Source organism: Pieris brassicae, chromosome 2 (assembly GCF_905147105.1).
Source record: "Pieris brassicae chromosome 2, ilPieBrab1.1, whole genome shotgun sequence".
Lineage (NCBI taxonomy): Eukaryota > Metazoa > Arthropoda > Insecta > Lepidoptera > Pieridae > Pieris > Pieris brassicae.
Genome location: NC_059666.1, coordinates 7,751,875 through 7,771,567, shown reverse-complemented (window position 1 = coordinate 7,771,567; position 19,693 = coordinate 7,751,875). Strand labels below are relative to the sequence as shown.

The 19,693-nt window shown below is 38.3% G+C and overlaps 3 protein-coding genes and 2 non-coding genes across 8 annotated transcripts in view; 2 read left to right on the top strand and 3 right to left on the bottom strand.

Annotated features, from left to right (window-relative positions):
- Positions 1-10,481, top strand: part of LOC123720325 (protein outspread) — a 208,880-nt gene extending 198,399 nt beyond the window's left edge. For 2 of the 3 annotated variants that reach the window (XM_045676884.1, XM_045676883.1), the window contains exons 7-18: positions 487-612; positions 1,276-1,430; positions 1,887-2,061; positions 2,318-2,496; positions 2,645-6,187; positions 6,310-6,479; positions 6,644-6,811; positions 7,045-7,197; positions 7,442-7,538; positions 7,974-8,043; positions 8,738-8,851; positions 9,378-10,481. In XM_045676884.1, coding sequence (XP_045532840.1) covers positions 487-612; positions 1,276-1,430; positions 1,887-2,061; positions 2,318-2,496; positions 2,645-6,187; positions 6,310-6,479; positions 6,644-6,811; positions 7,045-7,197; positions 7,442-7,538; positions 7,974-8,043; positions 8,738-8,851; positions 9,378-9,466 — 5,039 coding nt within the window. In that variant the 3' untranslated portion in view covers positions 9,467-10,481. The remainder of the gene's footprint in view (positions 1-486; positions 613-1,275; positions 1,431-1,886; positions 2,062-2,317; positions 2,497-2,644; positions 6,188-6,309; positions 6,480-6,643; positions 6,812-7,044; positions 7,198-7,441; positions 7,539-7,973; positions 8,044-8,737; positions 8,852-9,377) is intronic. The other variant, XM_045676885.1, reaches the window with a different exon arrangement.
- Positions 678-749, top strand: Trnad-guc. The gene has a single exon. It is a non-coding gene; the product is annotated as a tRNA-Asp (tRNA).
- Trnad-guc lies at positions 956-1,027 on the bottom strand. The gene has a single exon. It is a non-coding gene; the product is annotated as a tRNA-Asp (tRNA).
- On the bottom strand, positions 10,465-12,719 carry LOC123720327 (sesquipedalian-1). Its single transcript, XM_045676887.1, has 4 exons — positions 12,304-12,719; positions 11,979-12,164; positions 11,687-11,836; positions 10,465-11,307 (listed from the first exon to the last, which is right to left on the bottom strand). The coding sequence occupies exons 1-4, from the start codon at positions 12,506-12,508 to the stop codon at positions 11,153-11,155; spliced, it is 696 nt and encodes a 231-aa protein (XP_045532843.1). The 5' UTR covers positions 12,509-12,719; the 3' UTR covers positions 10,465-11,152.
- Positions 12,720-13,973: 1,254 nt separating this feature from the next.
- The window catches only part of LOC123706569 (mediator of RNA polymerase II transcription subunit 13), a 44,306-nt gene continuing 38,586 nt past the window's right edge, over positions 13,974-19,693 (bottom strand). For both annotated transcript variants that reach the window (XM_045655846.1, XM_045655847.1), the window contains exons 21-27: positions 19,456-19,595; positions 18,994-19,274; positions 18,670-18,879; positions 18,028-18,254; positions 17,725-17,870; positions 16,772-17,555; positions 13,974-16,640 (exon numbers count right to left, since the gene is read on the bottom strand). In XM_045655846.1, the coding sequence (XP_045511802.1) occupies positions 16,508-16,640; positions 16,772-17,555; positions 17,725-17,870; positions 18,028-18,254; positions 18,670-18,879; positions 18,994-19,274; positions 19,456-19,595 (1,921 nt within the window). In that variant the 3' untranslated portion in view covers positions 13,974-16,507. The remainder of the gene's footprint in view (positions 16,641-16,771; positions 17,556-17,724; positions 17,871-18,027; positions 18,255-18,669; positions 18,880-18,993; positions 19,275-19,455; positions 19,596-19,693) is intronic.

Sequence of the window (19,693 nt, the reverse complement as noted above, 5' to 3'; positions counted from 1 at the left end):
TAACAGTGGACATTTCATGTCATGTTATTTAAGTTTTATGCCAGCTCCTTGATTAGAGCGATGAGATATGGAGTTGTTGTTAGTTTGATGTAGTCTTCAATCAGCTGACAACGTTGTCAACAGCTCCTCGACTCTTGCAGATTACAATGTCTGACGGCTCTTGGGGATTTATTACTTTGAATTATACACTTGAGAACTTGTGTATATTGAAAAATAAGGACGAACACTAGATTGAAAATTATAGGTTGTTAGCATTTCCTTTTGTCTGTCGTAATTTAAATTACTCTTTTATGGTATGGTTAACTAGCTGTTAATACAATTATTTTGTGAATTTGTTTATTATATATCATAGTTTAACCCGGGTTAAATTTTGTCACAACGAATTATTATAACCACTCCCTCTATAAATGGATTATCCAACACAATTATTCCAAAATTAACGCAGTAAAACAAACTTCATTTTTATAAATATTATACTTATTTCAGTATACACAGACCAGCCTGTATCATCAGCGTCTCCTCCCACTCGGGACAAAATCAACGGAGAAGAAAAGGCTCGTTCACGACGCAGGGACACTTGGCCAGAACCAGTTCAATCTGCTAACGATGACGGTATGACAAGACCTTTATATTAAATCTCGCCTCTTTAGATAACCTATTTCGAGTTGCGTCTTAAGTCTTCGGTAGTATAGTGGTAAGTATCCCCGCCTGTCACGCGGGAGACCGGGGTTCGATTCCCCGCCGGAGAGTAATACCTTTTCCTTTTTTATTATTTTATATTGTATTTTTTAATTCAGTAATATGTGCTAACCATGAAATATAAATAATATGTTTTTACAGAATTATTGAAATAATTACAAAACCACATGATGTTACCAAAGTCTATAATGAAAGCACGCAAAACAAATTGCGTTCGTCGTTAAAAACATTTAATCTAAAATTAATAAAAAGCTATCTCTCCGGCGGGGAATCGAACCCCGGTCTCCCGCGTGACAGGCGGGGATACTTACCACTATACTACCGAAGACGTGTAGTGGTTTGCGAAATAATAAATCTAAAAATAAATTGTAATACAATCGTGGAATACCTTAAAATTTTTATCTTCACATACACAATCAATAAAACATAACTTATTATATAAATAGTGATAACTCATTAGATAAATAACTGATAACCGTTGTACTGCACCTAAAAATAAATACAGTTATTCTTAATCGCTTACGTACCGAATAATACTAAAAATACAAACACTTAGAAAGACTTCTATATTTCCAGCCAACTCCCGATCCCCTCTTCTTCAGCAGCAGCACCAGCAATATGATGAACAGTTGAGGGACATCGCGGCTTCCTTAACGAAGCCCAGATCACGCCGTGCTCTGCCGCCTACCTTGGAAAGACCCACCAGGCTACCACCGCCAGACAGACTACCGGTTATTATAAACATTCCTAATACACTTTGTAACCTAAGAATCTATACATACTTTTAGTATGTTACATATTTTGAGTGATCAAAATACACAAAAGAGTACTTGAATTTAACCAGGTTTAATTTTAGTGATCCAATTTAAACAGAAAATAACTGTATAAATACACTGCGACAGTTTGATCAACAAATATATTTGATACTAATATATATCTACATGTTATATTAAAACCTCATTTGTGAAATGGTAAATGCCAATATTTTACTTCTGAAAAATAAATGTAGTTTATTTTTTTAAACATACTTAAAACAAATATAAAGAGGGAGGACCTTTATTAAGCATTTTAATGTTGAACATTGTGCAAGAAAAAAAACATGGTAATATAACCAACCACTAAAACAATTATTGTTCTACAAGAAATGGAACTTTTTATTATAACCATACAGTGTTGATAAATTTCAGGCTAGAGGTTCTCCAGACGGTGGTGCTCCAACAGAAGAAGGCTTAACCAGCTCAGCAAGTGAAGGAAGCGAGCCAACTGATGCTGCAGAAGCAGCAGAAAGTGTTGACGGAGTTCGAGTAGAATTACCAGCTGAACGTCTTCTTCATGCCAGGGCAGGATGGCTGCAGCGAAGAGGTATTTCTTACTGAATGAAAATTATTCCACTAGTTTAATCACTCATATTATCATATCATTTTCTTCGTTGTTTGAATGTACTTATATAGAATAAAATATCTTATTCAATACAAACCATTTTTGGCTGACAACCCACTCGCTGCAAATAACGCGAATCGTAAAGTGCTTTCCCTTTGAATTGATAATAAAAGGCATTAGATAAAGAAATGACTAGAATAAAATTCATAATAATTATATGTTCATTCACTGCCTAAAGGTCCCTCTGGATGGTCAAGACACTGGTTCGTGTTACGGGGTGCAGCTCTGCTTTACTTTAGAGATCCTCATGCAGAGCACCGCGGCCTCATGGACGGTGTAATCGATTTAAGTGGGGTCGCACGCGTTGTCGAACTTCCCACCTCTGCATCTACCAATGGATACGCGTTTGAAACTGAGGTAAAATAGAGGGAAAAATTAAAATCATTTTCTGAAATATTTTATCAAAATAGGATGATTACATCAATAAACATTAAATATCATTCAGCAGATACACTGTTAGTAAAATATTTATTAATTTTTTACCAGAATTCTAAATGGTTTTCAGACGTGGGATGGCAAACACATAGTGCTGTCAGCAGTAACTGCGGGAATTAGGTCGAATTGGATATCAGCCATTCGACGAACGGCAGGCTTACCGGACTCTGGGCCGCTCTCACTAATTCTGCGAGAAGACTCGGTCGACCAAACGTCTGAAGCGTCCACATCTCCTGTGACGCCTGTCACCCCGAATACGATGAAAACGGCGCCATTCTCTTCGGATGAAGAGTATCGCACTGCTTCAGAAGGCGGGCGGAGGGACAGTGCGGACTGGGGAGACGTCGCCCCGCAACCCCCTCCCTCTCCTATACTCAACCGGACCCCAATATCTAAAGTTAAAGAAAAGGTTCGCGCAAGGAACACTGCCCCTGCCAAAGTCGATATCAAGTGCGAGAGAGACGAAATCGATGCCGCCAAAGAAAATGAGCGCCCGGTAGATAATATTATCGATGAAACCGAAAAACCAAATGAACCCAGAAAACGTAGCTATTTATCGACAATAGATAAGCAATCTATTGAAATAGACGACCTGCGCAAGCAGTTGAAGATGGCACTAAGCGACGTTGACGCCGCCGAAGCTGAGTTAGCGCGACTGAAGAAACTAAAAGCAGATGCTGCGTTGAGAGAGAAAAAGATGGAAGAACTAGTTATTGCTCTACAAAAGAAAGAGGAAGAGTTATCTATCAGAACTAAAGATGCTGAAAACTTAGACGCTATTAAACAACTTTATATTCAGGACAAAAATATGTGGGAGAGCAAATTGACAGAGACACAAAATTTCTTAAAAGAGTCTACAGAACATTGTGAGTTGTTAACGAAACAGCTTGCCTCGGCTCAAGATACAGTCAAGCAGCTTCAAAAGGAGCTAACCGATTTAAACGAGAAACTTCTTAAGAGCGTTAAAGAGAATGATTATTTGTACGGCAGAATAAGAGTACTTGAAAGTAAAGTTATCGTGGAATCCCCAACCAAGGAGAAGAGAAAAAGTGTTGGTTCGCTTCATGAACTTGGCAATATCAATGAAAATATGAATTTAGAGTCTTTTGAGAAAAATAGACTGATCGAAGAATATGTAGAATTAAGAAGTAGATTCTTAAGAGCAATCCAAGAAATTAAAGTTATGAAGAAAGAACTTCGTGAATCACACAACATGTACGACGAATTGGAGATCACAAATATGAAATTAATTAATGAAATGAAGTTAAGGGAACAGTGCAGTAGATCAGAGATAGATCTGATGGCTGCTCGAATTTTAGACTTGACACAAAAACTAACTGCATCTGACAAACAAGTAAGAACTTTGAAACATAAAATTCAGAAGACTGAGTCTAGAGAAAAGCGACGAAGTTTATCGCTCAAAGGTAGAGAATCTTTTACCATCGGCAAAGAAGTAGAAGAGAAACTGACAGAACTTGAAAATAAAATAACTCAGTTAGAGACTGGTGAATCTGTCCCTATAATAAATTCACCATCAAAGAGCGGATCACCTGTTAAAGAGAAGGTCACGAAATCTGATGGTGTTGCAGACGAGAAAAGAATGAAACGGTTAGCAGCACGTCTCAGAAGAAAGTCTCTCGATAGTGCTACAAGTTCCGAGCCCATGAAAATGTTGGTTAGGTTAAGCTCGTTAGAAACCAAAGTAGCGTCTGTTCTTGAACATCGTCGCGAGTTCGCTAACTCCAGTGAATCACTCAGTCAAACCGAGAAAACTACTTTAATTGAAGACCAAGAAAAGTCTTCGATCGGTACCCAATCCCAAAGGCATCTATTAGACAGGTTACAGAGTCTTGAAAGTGTTGTGATACATTCGAGAAATAAAGTGAACGATTGTCTATGTCAAATGAGTGCAATGCGGGCGGCTAAGTCGAAAAGATCACCTTCACCCAGTTTAGAAAAGCACTATAGTCTTAAATCAATGGAAAAATGTTTGTCCGAAGTCAGTAAGAAGCTCCAAGATTGTTTCGATAAATGTGTATTGGATTCCTGCGAGGAAGCTAAAAATGATGAGGAACACGACAGTGTCACTCAGGTCGTGATGCAATTAGAAGAACAGTTAAAGATTAAACTATTAGATATATCAAAACGAAAAGCTTTGTTGTATGAGGCCGGCGAGCTCACGCATAGGAAAAGCTTAGAACTTTTAGCAGAAAAACTGGCATACGAGGCCGTTCTCGTCGGTAGAATCCAAGAAGCTCTAGAATCCTCGAATGGTAGCAGATTTTTTGCAAGATTGATCAAGTCAGAAATCACGGAAACTAGTCAATTAATCGATAACCTTAAATGTAAGTTAAACGGGGAGAGCGGCAAGAACTGCGACGCAACTAAGAGCTCTCTCGATTACCTTGCAAAAATTTTGTCGAGGAACATCGATGTCATCAACGGCTCTCGAGACCGGGACTCCGATCGATCCGAGCTGATAGTGCATAGCGCAGATTTGGAGGCCCTGAAAGCGTCCCAGAAAGAAGTCGCCGAAGCCGTAGAAAACTTCAAAGAGGACAAACTGAACGAGTTGTGCTCGGCGCTGGCGGGTGAAGCGCTATCTTACACAAATTCGAACGATAGCGACTTTGAACAGCAGCGGGCTAACACAGAAGCTGCTCGAGTGCGTGAGGCGTGGGCCTCAGCGCGGGATACTTTGGGGGCGGAACTTGTACAGGCCGAGGTGGCGAGGGCGCTTAGTCGTGCCGCACAGACCTGTGAGCGTCGTCTTGACGAGGCGAGAGCCCTGCGACTCACACTCACCGCACAGGACCGCGCCGACCTCGAACTCTGGTGGCAAGCCGCGCACGACCACCTTCGTTGCGAAGTGGACGCCGCTGGACGAGAGCTAGCCGCGCGATATCGTCACGCCAGGCCTGCCCGCCGCGAAGGCTCTCCGGGGCTCGACAGCCGCGCGTTGCTGCAGCGGCTGGCCGACGTCCTGGCGCACAAGGCGCTCGTCGACGCTCGCGTGGCCGTCGTGGAGGGAACGTACCGAGCCTCTGCGCCGCCTCGCGCTGCAGCTCGAGCTGACGACGCCGTCACCTCCCTGGAGGCTGACCCCGCCGCCGAGGCGGAGTTCGTCTACCTGTTTCAACATTTCTCGACTGAGTGCCGCGCGCTCTTCTCCAGTGACTGTTCCGGCAACAGTGAAGACTCGATGAAGATCTGCGAGGGCCTCGAGCGGGTAGAGGCGGCGGTCGCGGAGGCGCAGCGACGACTCGGAAGCGAAGGGGAGGGTCCCGAGACGTCGGAGGGCACCGGCGTCGGAGTAGGACAGCGCTTGGAGGCGCTCCGTCTGCGCGTCGAGGCGCTAGCGGCGTGCCAGCACTGTGCGCGCTTGCAAGACGCGCTAGAGCGGCTGAAGGCAGAACGCACGCGAGGCGAGTGTGCGTTAGCCCAACAAGCGGGGGCGTTGGCGGCGGCAAGACGGGCGAGGGCGCAGCTGCAAGCCCAACACGACCGCGAAAGAGCCACGCTAAGGGACCGCGCACGCACGTTGCAGCGTCGCCTTGCCGCGCTAGACTCGGAGTACTCCGCTCAGTTGGAGAGCTTACGAGCCGCTTATCAGGTATGGCCTGAATTTTTTTTTTCAATAATCCCCGTAAATCTATAAAAATAATCTAGACTGTAAAAGTCATATGAGACGTGCCATGGTTTATACGAGAAATAGAAGATTTGATTTTTCTCCAGAGCGCGGTATCGGCGGATACGCACGGTGACGGTCTTCGTGCGCGTTACCAACAGGAGATCGAGCAGTTACGCGCACTTTGTGAAAAGGGGCTCATGGCTATGGAGAGCTCGCATAGGCGTATAGTCAGAGAGATGGAGGACAAACACCGTGCAGAGAGAGAACAACTCAGGTTTGCTTTAATTGAATGAATGTATAATTAATTGTATTTTATTTAATGCTTTATTTCGGCGCCTGTGTTAAAATACCTTATAATTCAAGTCTAAAACACAGAAAGTTCAAAAGGTGCACGTATTTTCATAACGATTATCATAATACTATCCATTATTTATCTAGGTTGGAGAAGGAACAGGCGCTAGCAGAAGAAACACGAGCAACGTTGGCAGCGCTAGATGCCATGAGAAAAGCCCACGAGAGCGAGGTGCGAAGAGAAGTCGATAAGTTCAAGCAGGAGCTACTGGCTCGAGGCGCCCCAGACCTCTCGCAAATCAGCACGAGGCACCAGTCAGTATATCCATAAAAATATCCTTTGCATTATTGAGTATTTATTATTGTAATTAATTAAAGAAATCTTTCATTACACTGAAACAGTCTTTTAGGGCAGTACCTAAGTTTCTGCCTTATTGATCGTGAACGTAAAGCCTAAATTTGCTTTGATGTGATTATTTTATTGTAAGATTTCTTCTTCTTCTGAACTAAAAAGAAAAATATGTGTTAATACAATGTCGACGTTGCAGGCAAGAGATGGACGAGATAAAGCGAGAGATACTATCCTTGTCGGAGAAGTATTCTATAAAGTGCGTGGAAAGTGCAGCGCTGGAAGAGCGTCTGGCCAACGCCAACGCGCAACTTGCGCATGCGCACAATCACATCATGCAACTCGACTCCAGGTAGCCACAAAATTTTACTTTTAAAGCCGGTTTTATTTATAATTTTCCTTTTTTCATATTCTATCAGATGATAACTTATATATAATGTGTATCCTGTACTGTATTCTGATTTTGACGCCTTTGACTTAAAATATATCAAATAACAAATAATTATGCTAGAAGCAAATCTAATATATTTAAAATACTTTCTAACTAACAAACTCTTTACGTATGCTTAATATGTCTTTCAAATTTGACATTCTAGAAACAAACAACTCCGAGCTCATCTCATCTCTGAAGCGAATGACTTGAAGGCTTCAGAGGCGTCTACTCTCTCGCAGCTAATAGAAGACACTGCGCCGGTATGTCCCCTAAAATGCATTTAACCACCATCGCTTAACTTAGCTAGTACCTTATAGCTTAATGCTTGCATGACATACATTCAACGTCGTAGTTCTAAGTCATAATTATTTCATACACGCCAACATCCACAAACGTCCATGCACAGAAATTCTATGAAAAATTTATTCTTCTACACTAAGCATAATAGATCGCACAAATTGAGCTTACTGAAAACTACTTACCTTTTGTAATTATCCTTATGAACACTTATAATCTTATTGCTTCAACATTAAATAATTTCGTAAAAAGTTTGGGCAAACGAAATACTTTCTTTTGGAACGCAAGTGGTGGTTATATCGCAGTAGCATTAATGATTCTAAATAGTACTCAATGAATGCGATCGCAGTAGTAGATAGTATCATAATTGCATCGTCGGTTGTCGGGTGCACTAACAGCATGCGCGGGAGGCGCCACTCTGGGACCACTTGAGGCAGTTGGCGGCCGTCTGGCAGAACAATGCTGCAGGTAATCTTTCGTTTTGTGTCCATGAGTCCTAGTATTAAAAAAAATATCACTCATTTTATATCGTGTTCGTTGTTACATTTCAATTGTCCTCTCTTTCGGCCGTATCTCTAAAATATCTTTGATGTTATGTTTAGGTACAAAATGTTTCCCGTTATAGAAGTTATTTGATACGGCGACTCGTGGTCAATACAGAAATCATATTAAGTAGAAAGAAGAATTAGACTGTAAAAATAACTAACTTAAAATCTACTTTAATATTAATTTAAGATTAATTTAATAAATTAATTGGCCCAAGGGTCATAAGTTTAAGCGCGAACAAACACTCACTTGTCAAATGTTTTTTTGACTAGTAAGTTTGTTCGAGACTTATATCTGATTTTATTTCCAAGAATTGCTTGGCTTGGTTTAAATTTTCAACATATTGTTTAGTAACACTATTCCATCCAACTACTCATTGCATGAATTTACTTAGTTTTATATAATATTAATGAATTAGTCGTGGGTTAACTAACAAATCTTCCGAGTATTTGTAGACCACTAACAGCACAATTTTCTTTTAATTTGATTTTTATTGCAAACTAATTAACTTGAAACGTGAGTTTAACTCCTACTAGAGGAACTATTACCTAAAACTAGAAGTTAATACTTATGTAAAAAGGTATCTAGAATAATTGTAGAATAAATGTATGTGTAGACGAGGCCGACTCGTTCAAGTCCTCTGCTGGAGGCGGCTCGTCCGAACCGTCCTGCGAAGATCCAGTTCGCCAAAACAGAGACCACCAGGAATCTACAGCTGTCTCCCGTTCAGGTACAGTAATTCTATCCAATGATCAGGGACGAACTAAAATAAACATGTCGACTTGACGTCGTAAAAATTAAAGTAGTTTTCGATTTTTTTTATGTTATACTGTCATTCACGTTAAAAGGCCGCGGAAATCAGTTGTTTAATAAGTCGAATTAAAATTGCATCTACAAATTTTTGTAGATGCAAATGTATAGCCACCTGGCTTTATTGTTACTTTGAATTGTAGTATATATATATAATGTATATGTATATAATAGTGTCTTCATTGTGTATTTTATGTTTGCGTTAACGCTCATGGTAACTGCACTGCCAGGATTGAACCTAATAAAAAATTCAACTAACTTACACTAACTTCGCACTTCGGTCTGACGAATAGTAATAAAATAAATGTGTTACAAATTATGGTAATATCTAAAGTAATAATTTAAGGAAAGACCCCTCAAATTATATGGAAATAAAAACCTAATAGTTTAACGAGAAATACGTGATTTAAAACGCAGTCACACTAAAAATTTCCTTTATATTTCAGAATTGAAATCTAAGCAGCGTTGCTCTGACAGCGGTCGCAACCTGCTCGTGGGTATGGTCGCCGAGAGAAAGAAACGATTCGAGCTGTAGCTTATCTTTATACAGATTATTACAGTATTCATTATTGTAATATTTATCTGATACGCCTCTCCCACCACGCTAGCACCTGGCCACTTTGCTTAAAACTTATGTAAAACTATTTAAATTCTATAATTTGACGCACTTTTTGGTTAATACTTTTCATTAAAAAATGTATTTGGTTAAGAAGTTATTACTACATATATCTAATAGTGATTATTACATCGATAGTATAAGACCAAAAGGATCAAGTGGCCAGAACACTCCCACCCACCACATTGTATATTGTTTTTTAATTTTATTATGTCTGAATATTGAAACTTAGTGTGAAGATGTGTTTCAATATCCATTCAGTTGTATATCTTGTTACTTGTAGCGTGTTCAGTATATTTTAGTATTGGTTAGTGATTTGTAAACTTGTAACATTGTAAATACTAACTTTCCCTATCCCTTAGCACTTATCTTAAGGAGTTTGTTACCAAATATTTTCTTATTTATGAGTTTTATGACACTTACTTAGTTTTCGACATGAAATTTCTCCGTGTCGCTTTAGAATAGCCTTGTTTATTTTTTTTTTTTTGTAGATTTATTAATAGACTTATGTATTCGGAAGTTGGGGGATATTCGTTTTGGAATGTTAAGTATAGTTTAGCGGCTGTTATACATTTTCAAAAATTACATATGTGGCCTCATTATAAATATAACTATTGTTATAACAGCCAGCGTAAGTCGTGTTGTTACCGCGAAAGGTCTTCCAGCACCTTGTTGTGTACAGACACACAGACGCACGGATGTATGTGTTGGATTGCTCAATTGTTTCTAGTTGCGTCAAACCAAAAGCTTTTGTCGGCGCAAAGATTGCTTAAATAAAAAGTTTTCATAATTTTATTTTACATATTTACAATGAATTTAAACAATTTTTGCGCTGAAATCTAAAATATTAATGTTATCTCCCTAAAACTGTCGTAGCTGATTGTAAAGTGTTGGTTTATATAACAAAGATTTTTAAATAAACTACTTAATACAACATTTATTTTATTTATCTTATTAAGGCAAGTACAATAACATATTCATATTAAAAGTTCTAATCAATTTACACTATTTATAATCAATAGAAAAGTCAATAAATATGTACTAGTCCATCTTAATTTAAAATACTTCTATAGGCCAATAAATACACATAATGGTGTGACTAGAAACATTCTTCACACAAGACATGAGAGAAAGATTTGTTTTATGCATGTTTACTCAGGACCAAATGATAATATGCAGGATAAAAAAGGTTTAATTCCACAGTCGATAAACTAAAAATATTAAAGAGTGAAGAAAAATACCACAATTCATTTGCACCATGAAGTTCCTTGCAAAGCATTTGGAGGATCAATGTTTAGAGTATTTATGAAATAAGATTCTCTAAACTTTACATAATTATCAGGTTCAATGTTGTTACTTTAATTAATCTACAAACATATCTGCCATGTGGTCCAACATAAAGCTCTGTTATGACCCGATCATAAAATCAACCACATTGTAAAATTCCAATTGAGTTTGCTGAAAATTGTAACTTTTAATATTATTTTATTCAGCATTGCTTTCATTAGTATTCAACTGACCTGAAATTATTTATCAAAAAGTGAATCTATTCTTTTACAAAGTTTACAATCTGACCACAATATTTTATACACCAGCCGTACAAATTTAAAGTTGAATTAAAGGTGGAACATGCTCTTCTCTAGCTCTTAACTTGGCACGCCACTCACTACGATCAGCCAGTACACTGCGTCCAAAGGCGGTATGAATGTCACGGAATGGTACCTTCCTACGCACCACTTCAGGTCTTAAACTTTCTTTATCTGAAATTACCAAAAGAAATTCACAAACATACTTTAAATTATAATAATGATTTAAATTGTTATGGTGGTGGCTTTCATGACACATAAAAGTGTGTCATGAAAATGACACACTTTTGTGTCTGTTTCTATGCACCAACTTGATTTGAAATTATAATCCTATATATCTAGGCTTTGTTGGTTTGTGTATGTTACATGTTGTAATCCCTACAATTATTTCCAAATCAACAAGTTACTTGCAAACAGTTCGAAGAAGAAAAACACACAAGCTAAGGTTTTAAAATTGGCTAGCAAGATATTTCAGCACAATTCTGTAAATTTTAAATTGCCTCAAAAAGGCTTATAAAATGTATGCAAAATATGTTCAGCATCAATTACTTACGATGCCTACTTCCTGTCACAGTTTTTGGTTCCCCGTCTGCCATTTTATTAAATGGGTTGTGACGTTGGCCACGTGGAGGTACCTTAGGTTCTTCTTCACCTTCAGGTGGTGTAATTGTAACTAGTGCTGCTGCTTCTGCTGCGTCTTCAGCTGTACATTTTTAAAGCTATATATTAATGTTCGTTTTAATCTGAAGGCATATATCTAAGAAAATGCAGGAGAACATCTAAAACCAATAATTACTTGTTTTATTGGCAACATTATTAAATAATTAAAAACAAGTATTACAAACCCTGAGCTTCATCAAGCTGCCTCTGCAGTTCTGAAACCATAAGTTTCATGTAATCATAACTTGCACACGCTAAAGCTTTCATCCAAGCCTCCATAGACGCCTGTGAGTTGGTACATAGAAAGTAAGTCCTACTACCTTCACAGGGGAATACTATTTTGAAGCTATAAGACTCCTCTTCTGTTAATTCTGTAATAAATAACCTAATATAATGTTAATAATTCTGAAAAACAAAATCTAATCAACTTCTCTGTATTTATTTTCGACAGTTGTGTAATTATGCAAATATTAACAAGAAACTACAAATAATTCGCTTGATATCACTTACCTATTGTGCAACCCTCTAAAATAATTACGCCAACAGGTTCCTTATCTCCTTTCTTATCAAAGTAGAACAAAAGATTTCCCTTAAGAGTAAACCAACGTCGCTGATAGTTTTTCCCTACTTCTCCTCGAAGATCCAGCCATCCTTCTCGATCCACTGGTGTAGCGGACGAAGCGAAAGCACACAAATTCTTCTCATTTATCTTCATAGTTAAATTTTAACATTAAATACGATAAATTAATACAATATTTGCATTACTCTTGAAGTACTTGCAGCGCTAGATAATAATTGCAAATTTCAAACAAACTACGTACTTATGTAATTAATAATTATATTTTCTTCGTATTTCAATTCGTAGGAATAACTATTCTTGTATTATTGAAAGCAAAACAAATAAAATTTCATTTTACAATTGACAGTTAAAGTATTGCCTTAAAGAAAGAACTATATATATATATATATATTGACATTTGCAACCCTTATCCACAGATGATACATATAAACGTCACTGTTATTAATAATAATATACCTCATAATAATCTCCTAAATATGACATTTCTGGGAATTTGCTTAAAAATATATCTAACCCAATACAAATTTGGGATCAATTACCTGTTATGACTCATTTGCCCTATAATTACCCGCTACCACTGGATTCAATTCGACTGAATTAAATAAATATGAACATAGCAACATAACATAATATATAATGGTGATATTGTCATGTCCTAATTAAACCAACAATTTACACGTTAAATAATTTTGGGGTAAGATTTGTAGGACAAAATGATACACAAACTATCCAGTTCGTTTCGTTCAATAAGCTGAGAGGGCAGAGGTCGATTACTGGGCGGCGAACTAGCTGTTTTACTCTAGAATATGAAAGTTTGCTACTAAGAATATACAGTGACAAGTGAGAGAGGAATGTCATCGCCATATTTGTTGCAGACTTCTATCTTTAAAACTTTAGAAAACGTCATGCAGAAATCTTTTAGAATTTTATAAGGTAGCAAAAATTTGCCGCCCTAGACTCCAGCCTACTCAGCCTGCTAGTAAATCCGCCACTCTCAATAAGTTTAGTGGTTTCTAGCTATACGTAATATATATATATATATATATATATATATATATATATTTGAGGTTTATTAGAAAAACTACTCAAGATCTCGGGAAAAGGTCAAAAAACCGAACCGAGAGAGAGAGATTATAATTTAAAGCGAAACCTTATAATTAAATCCCTTCTCTAGTCCTTATCTGGAGTATGAATATTTACAATAGGGGACACTTGTTTTAAAGGTGGTACATCGTGAGTGTATTAGTTAAATGTTTTAACGTTCTGACTTAACACCTTATGCCTATATTTTAACTATTGGTTAAATAGATAACATAATGCAACAGACATTTCTCCAGAACGATGGCATTGCTATAGCAAGTGATTTCATTTAATACTTATATATCATGTTAATTCTTTGTTAAACTCCTTGAAGTTTCTACAAAACAGAAGGTAGATTTTTTAGAATAAAAAGAAGATATATTTAACACCTGTTTTGATTATGGGTTCCAAATGATTCCTACAGTTTTTGCTCCTTATTTGGGAAGAAAAATGGGTTCCCATATAAAAAAAAGATATTTTAAATATGTAATATTTTATTCATAATTATTATTACCTATTTTCAGTTATTTATAAAGTTATATTAATATCAAGTATTATACTAACATTTTGTTTACGAATCCTAATGATTGCTCCATTTAGAAAATTTGATTTCCACATCAATCATTGGATTTGATCTTAAACCTAATATGGTGAGGTCTATTTACAGTATAATCCCAATTCCCTAAAAAAATTGACAATTCACAATAACAAAAAAGGTCAAAAACGAAATCTTAAAAATAATTCATTCAACTACAAATCTCGCTTAACAACTGTACAAAATATTCCGAGTGGTTTCTTTAAAATGTGCTCCATTACACAATGGCAAAGTGGGCAAATAATTAACGGTACATCGTTACGTCGCATATTTACAGAATGTCCTTTTACAAAACAAAATATAAACTATATACAACATCATAAAATATTCTCAAATGCTGTAACACATTTAAAACATTTCATACATATTCAACTAGGCATAATTCAATTAAGTCGCGATTGAGACGACACTACAGATAATAAATTATGTAAAAACGACACACAGCCGTCGTCCCATGCAAAGACTGTACAATTTGTCTAATATCAGTATCGCCGCTAGTGAAACTATTAAAACTTTTCGTAATCGATTAGATAAAGAAAGTGTCATGCTTAAATAAAAATTGATTTTATTTTGTCTTCAATAAATTATATGATTATAAATGATTTCATTCTAAAGGACCGAAACATTTTTTAAAAAGCGTTATCCACATCACTCTCAACTTATACATGTATAACAACTTCACACCTCTACAATATTGACTTTAACATTAAATATATTAAAATAGAAAATTTCATATAACTACCAAACTGCCCGAGATTCGACGAACCAACATTTTCTCATCATAATTACATTTAAATATTTTATATAAAACGATTTCTAAATATACAAATGCTAATTCAAATGTGACCCTAACTCATGTATTATCTATTGTAAATCTAACTATTGGTGTTCCTAATTACTTAAAACCCAAGAGGTACATGTACATAAGAAAACAGTGTTGACGGTGGTTAAAAGGTTCCATCCACCTGAGTTCGCTCACGCTTGGCAGTTGGTTATATTATATTATATAATGTAGCAAAAATTTTCCTAGTAAAAATCTTGTCATAACACTTTTGAAAATTGCCATTTGCTCCCAATTTATAAACTGATTTGACCTAAAACGGTCACTATATCTACGAATTTCATCATTTGAACATAAAATAACCAAATAAATATTGTTTTACATATTTGGAAAGAATATAACATAATTTTGATTTTAATTGATAAAAATAACCCTGTGATGCAATCTCTAAAAATGTTTAAAAATATCTAAAAACTTCTTAAAAGAAATATCTAACTTTGGTAATTGATACCGGTTTGATAAATAAAACATTGCAAATATATACAGTACAATACAACAACACATTTACAATTTCTAGAGTTTGTGGAGTTATAATTAAACTAATGAGAAGACGGGAGGGAAACACGAAAACGTCTATATCTATTGTGACATGATACTAAAATTCCATAATTCAAACCATATTTCAAGTTAAAATCTAGTCTCGAGTAATGTGTCAACTCCGATATGACAGATCTTAATATTAGATTTAAGTTTGATTCTCGTTTTGGGATACGGACCTAAGTGTACTTTATAGTAAATTAAGCACTCGACTATGGATATATTATATGAATCAAATATACTTAGAAATATTACTAACAATATTCAAAGGAATAAATGTTGAATTGATGAAAATGAGGTACTTTTCGGAAACTGTTGAACGGAATCAATATGGAAGAATATAACAGAAAGACATAAATGGAAGAGTAATTATTATCGCACGTATAAAATGCCCTTACGACTAACACGACGCAGGTGTTAATTAGCAAATTGGACCTTCGAGATTATTTACTAGAACATTCTAGAACATGGCTTATATTAAGATATATTCTCTAGTCGTTTGTGTTGTATTTGGTTAAACCGAGCTTAATCTCTTTTATAATACAATACTTACACCATATTTAACACGAAATAAAAAAATCTATTTTGGTAATATTTTAGAAGTAAAATTGGCACAATACATAAAATAATTGAAGACAAATGAGGAATAAGCTTTTTGGATTTGTTTCTTTACAAAATTCTTTAGTTTTAACGCTAAAATATAATACAGAGCTAGCTATTAAATACACCAGCCTGCAAGAACCTTGGATGTTTTAATTTGTTTTGTGCTCATAAAAGACAAGCATTTAAAGCTATAATTGAATTAAGAGCTAATGTTTACTGTTGTTGAAGTTTTTCAATAATATAAATCGCTTAGAATTGATCAGTTTTTAAAATGACATCTGTTATATGCTATTCGCATCATTCTCTAATTCTGGTTTAATACGACTTCTTAAGTTCGTAAAGTTTTGCCTATATCTTAAAGATCGGCGTCTTACAAATTGTACATTGAAGAGTCGATCACTGGCAGTGAATGTCCGCTATAGTCATTGAAGTCCCGAGTTGCGTGGGTTAGGTGGCACACGCGGTCTCTATTTTATCTTCAGCCGAGAGCGGCTGCGGTGTGATAAAGCTGCATAAGGACCTGCACGTGCAGTGGTAGACAGGACATCCGGTCGTGAGTGGTGCCGTCCAGTGCTAGCCACGACAAGGCGTTGTATCCCTCTAATACGTATCTGCAAATAATAAAAGTTTTCTATAAGAGTTTTTGCAGAAAAAGATAAATTTATACACCATAACTTAGTATTGTACTGCATAATATTACGCTTATAATAATTTGTTAGATATAGATAAACGAGCCAGGTACCTGAGTACATCAGTGGTGGTGGTAGAATCGAGAGGATGCGCATTGTGATCGCGGCGCTGAGTGAAGGCGTAGTCATCGTTAGGCAAAAGGCTGCACTGTAGGTGCAGCGCGTTCTTGAGGAAGGCGGGGCAAGCGTCGCGCAGGTGTGCGCAGCCTGCCCACCACCAAGCGGGCATGGAACCGAGCGGAGCCGTCGACACCAGGTAGCCCAGCGCCAGCGGCTGTTGGAGCACCGTGCCGACTTGCTCGGGTTGCGGCTCGTGGTCGCGGGCGTAAGCTCCGACGGCTGCGGTAGCCGGCCCACCGGGCGGGCTTCCCTCGCGGCTACCGGGCTCATCGTCTCGACGCGGGGAGCCCCCGCCCTGCCAGCATTGGAACATGTCGGTGATGAGTAGGTCAGTCATCTGATCCTCGCCGATGTCCTCGTCGACCATCTCTAGTCCGATGAGCAGCATGTCGTTTTCCTCGCCGTTGGCGGCGGGCTGTTCGTAGGGCATTTGGTTGGACTGCGTGGTGGCCGACGTGGGGAAGACGAGAATGTGCGTGGCGGTGACGTCGCGTGGCGTGTGCAGGTGGGATTGAATGGAAGCCTTCGAAAAGCGCTCGTCGGGTGTGAAGCGGTCGGCCATGAGTCGCAGACAGGGATCGGGCTCGGTAGACACAAGACAGGCAGAAAGGATGCAGGGTGCCCCCGTGGGATACAGGAGCGAGCAGCTGCCGCACATCTCGCGCAGCGTGGTTGACAGGCGAGACAGATTTGGCCTGGACAGCAGCCAACTCCAACCTACAACACAAGTGATATAATTTTAACATTGTTGTCTATAAATATTGTCTATATCATATTAATATTCACATTGGTTCGAATTCGTTTGATTTTTTATGAATAGTAGATACATAAAAGCAACAGAACACTTAGTACTACTACACCGAGTATATTACAATTAAGTACGAACCTTTGAGCTCGCCATGCCCTATCCGCCCTACTCGTCCCACTACCAGCCTCCAAGGTTGAGCGGCCTGTGACATTACGCCCAACGCGAAATCCATCAGCTTCGTCAGCCCATGCCTTCGTGCAGGACCACCGCGTTTTCGGCGCGATCTAAATACAAATTTATTTTAATAAAGTTTTCTTCTATATATTACATCAACAGTACATATGTATGGCTTGTATTTGTATCACAAACACACATTTTAATTGCCATTAAAATAATTATTACTGCTGCGAAAAATTTACTAATTTATAGTTACTGCTTTACCTGGCAGGTACATAGATATTAATAGCGGCGGTGTCGAGTAGCTCCCCGCGTGCATCAGTGGCAGAAGCGAGCAACCAGCGCTGGTCGTGGGAGAGGCAGTAGGCCACGTAAAGTACGGCGCCATGTTCGCCCGCCTGTCCCCATGTCTCTGCCACTTCTTTTGGTGCGCGAGGTGGAGCCAGCACCCACGCCGGTGAAAAGAGACGGTACGGCGCGCGATTTTTCTCCTGAAACGCAACGTTTTATTGCCTATTTAAAAAAAAAACATTGTATTTGTATAACATCATTATTTATACGTAAAAAATTAGAAGGTGGATAGACCATATTGGGCAAACAGCCGGTAGTACAAGGCATAGAGTGTCACATAGTGCAGAGGAATGGCGGGATTTGGAGGCCTTTGCCAAAATAGGACACACAGATACGTAAAAGGAGTTACAAATATCAATGCGTTTAAATGTAAAATATCCGAATGAATAGGCTATAAAACAATAAATATATATAGAATCTGATCTAATTTATAAAGATTTTCAATGATATATGATAAAGACATATGATAAAGAAACAGCAATCCTGTGAAACAAAAGTAAATTACGTAGTCAATTGTAAGTCTTTGTAACCAATAGCCGTTACTGTTGTACTCACGTCTTTATTAGAAACGAAGAGATTAGCATCCGCAGCAGTGCCGAAGCCCGTGAGCGATTTCCCGGTGGGCGTGTGCGCTAGGTTGCGGCGTGCGCTCGCGAACACGCTAAAGGCGAGTGCGCGAAGTTCTGCTACGAGACCCGGCTCACTCGCAGCTCCACCACCGCCCGCCCCACACCACGTCTCGCATACACCCTCCAGGGATATGATCTGTAAAAACACATTTCAGATATAGCATATACATAGAATCGACAAGAGGACCGTAAATGTCTACATTTAGATCAACACGTAGAACTTTTAAAGTGCCTACTTTTTATTACATACCTTGATAAGGGGATTGTGGTGATGAAGATGATGGTGCGCCTGCGCAACAAGTCGTAACAGGGCGTGCAACGCTCGTGTGCGATGCGCATGTGCTGCAGGTGGCTCCACAACATAGAGCACGAGGGCGGGGGGACCGCCCTCTTCTTCTTCCCAGGCGCTGCTCGCCGTGCCCAATCCGCCCGTTCCGCTATCTATTTCAGGCTCTGTTCCACTCGCCCCACCCGGAGTATCCGGTCTGTCAGGCGCAGCTGGCGGTCGCATTGCTCCTGTGCTATTTGGTGCTGAAATTTATGAAGCAAATTAAAAATAATTATTTATTTGAAATTGTATGAATTAGTGGTCGCATATAACATAAATTTTAGTAGGCTTGTCAAATTGCTTTTATGTACATACATTGCATTTAAATTTCAATAATTATGACTTACAAAAATGGCATAAAAATAACATTAAGATGTGACTCACATTCGAACAACGTCTTATCGACGTTTAAAGCGGCTAGTTGCGGTACTAGGTTCGCCCGCAAGGTCTCTGCGTACGCGCGCACGTATTCTCCCAAACGCCCCGGTGGTAACTCGCCCGTCCATTCCTCGCAATTTGTATCCCTGGAATATTTAATGATATATAAAATACGTTGTTTCTCACTTCTCCATTACGACTTACTTCTTCGTCGTAATTTGTAAAACTTTAGCTTAAATATTAT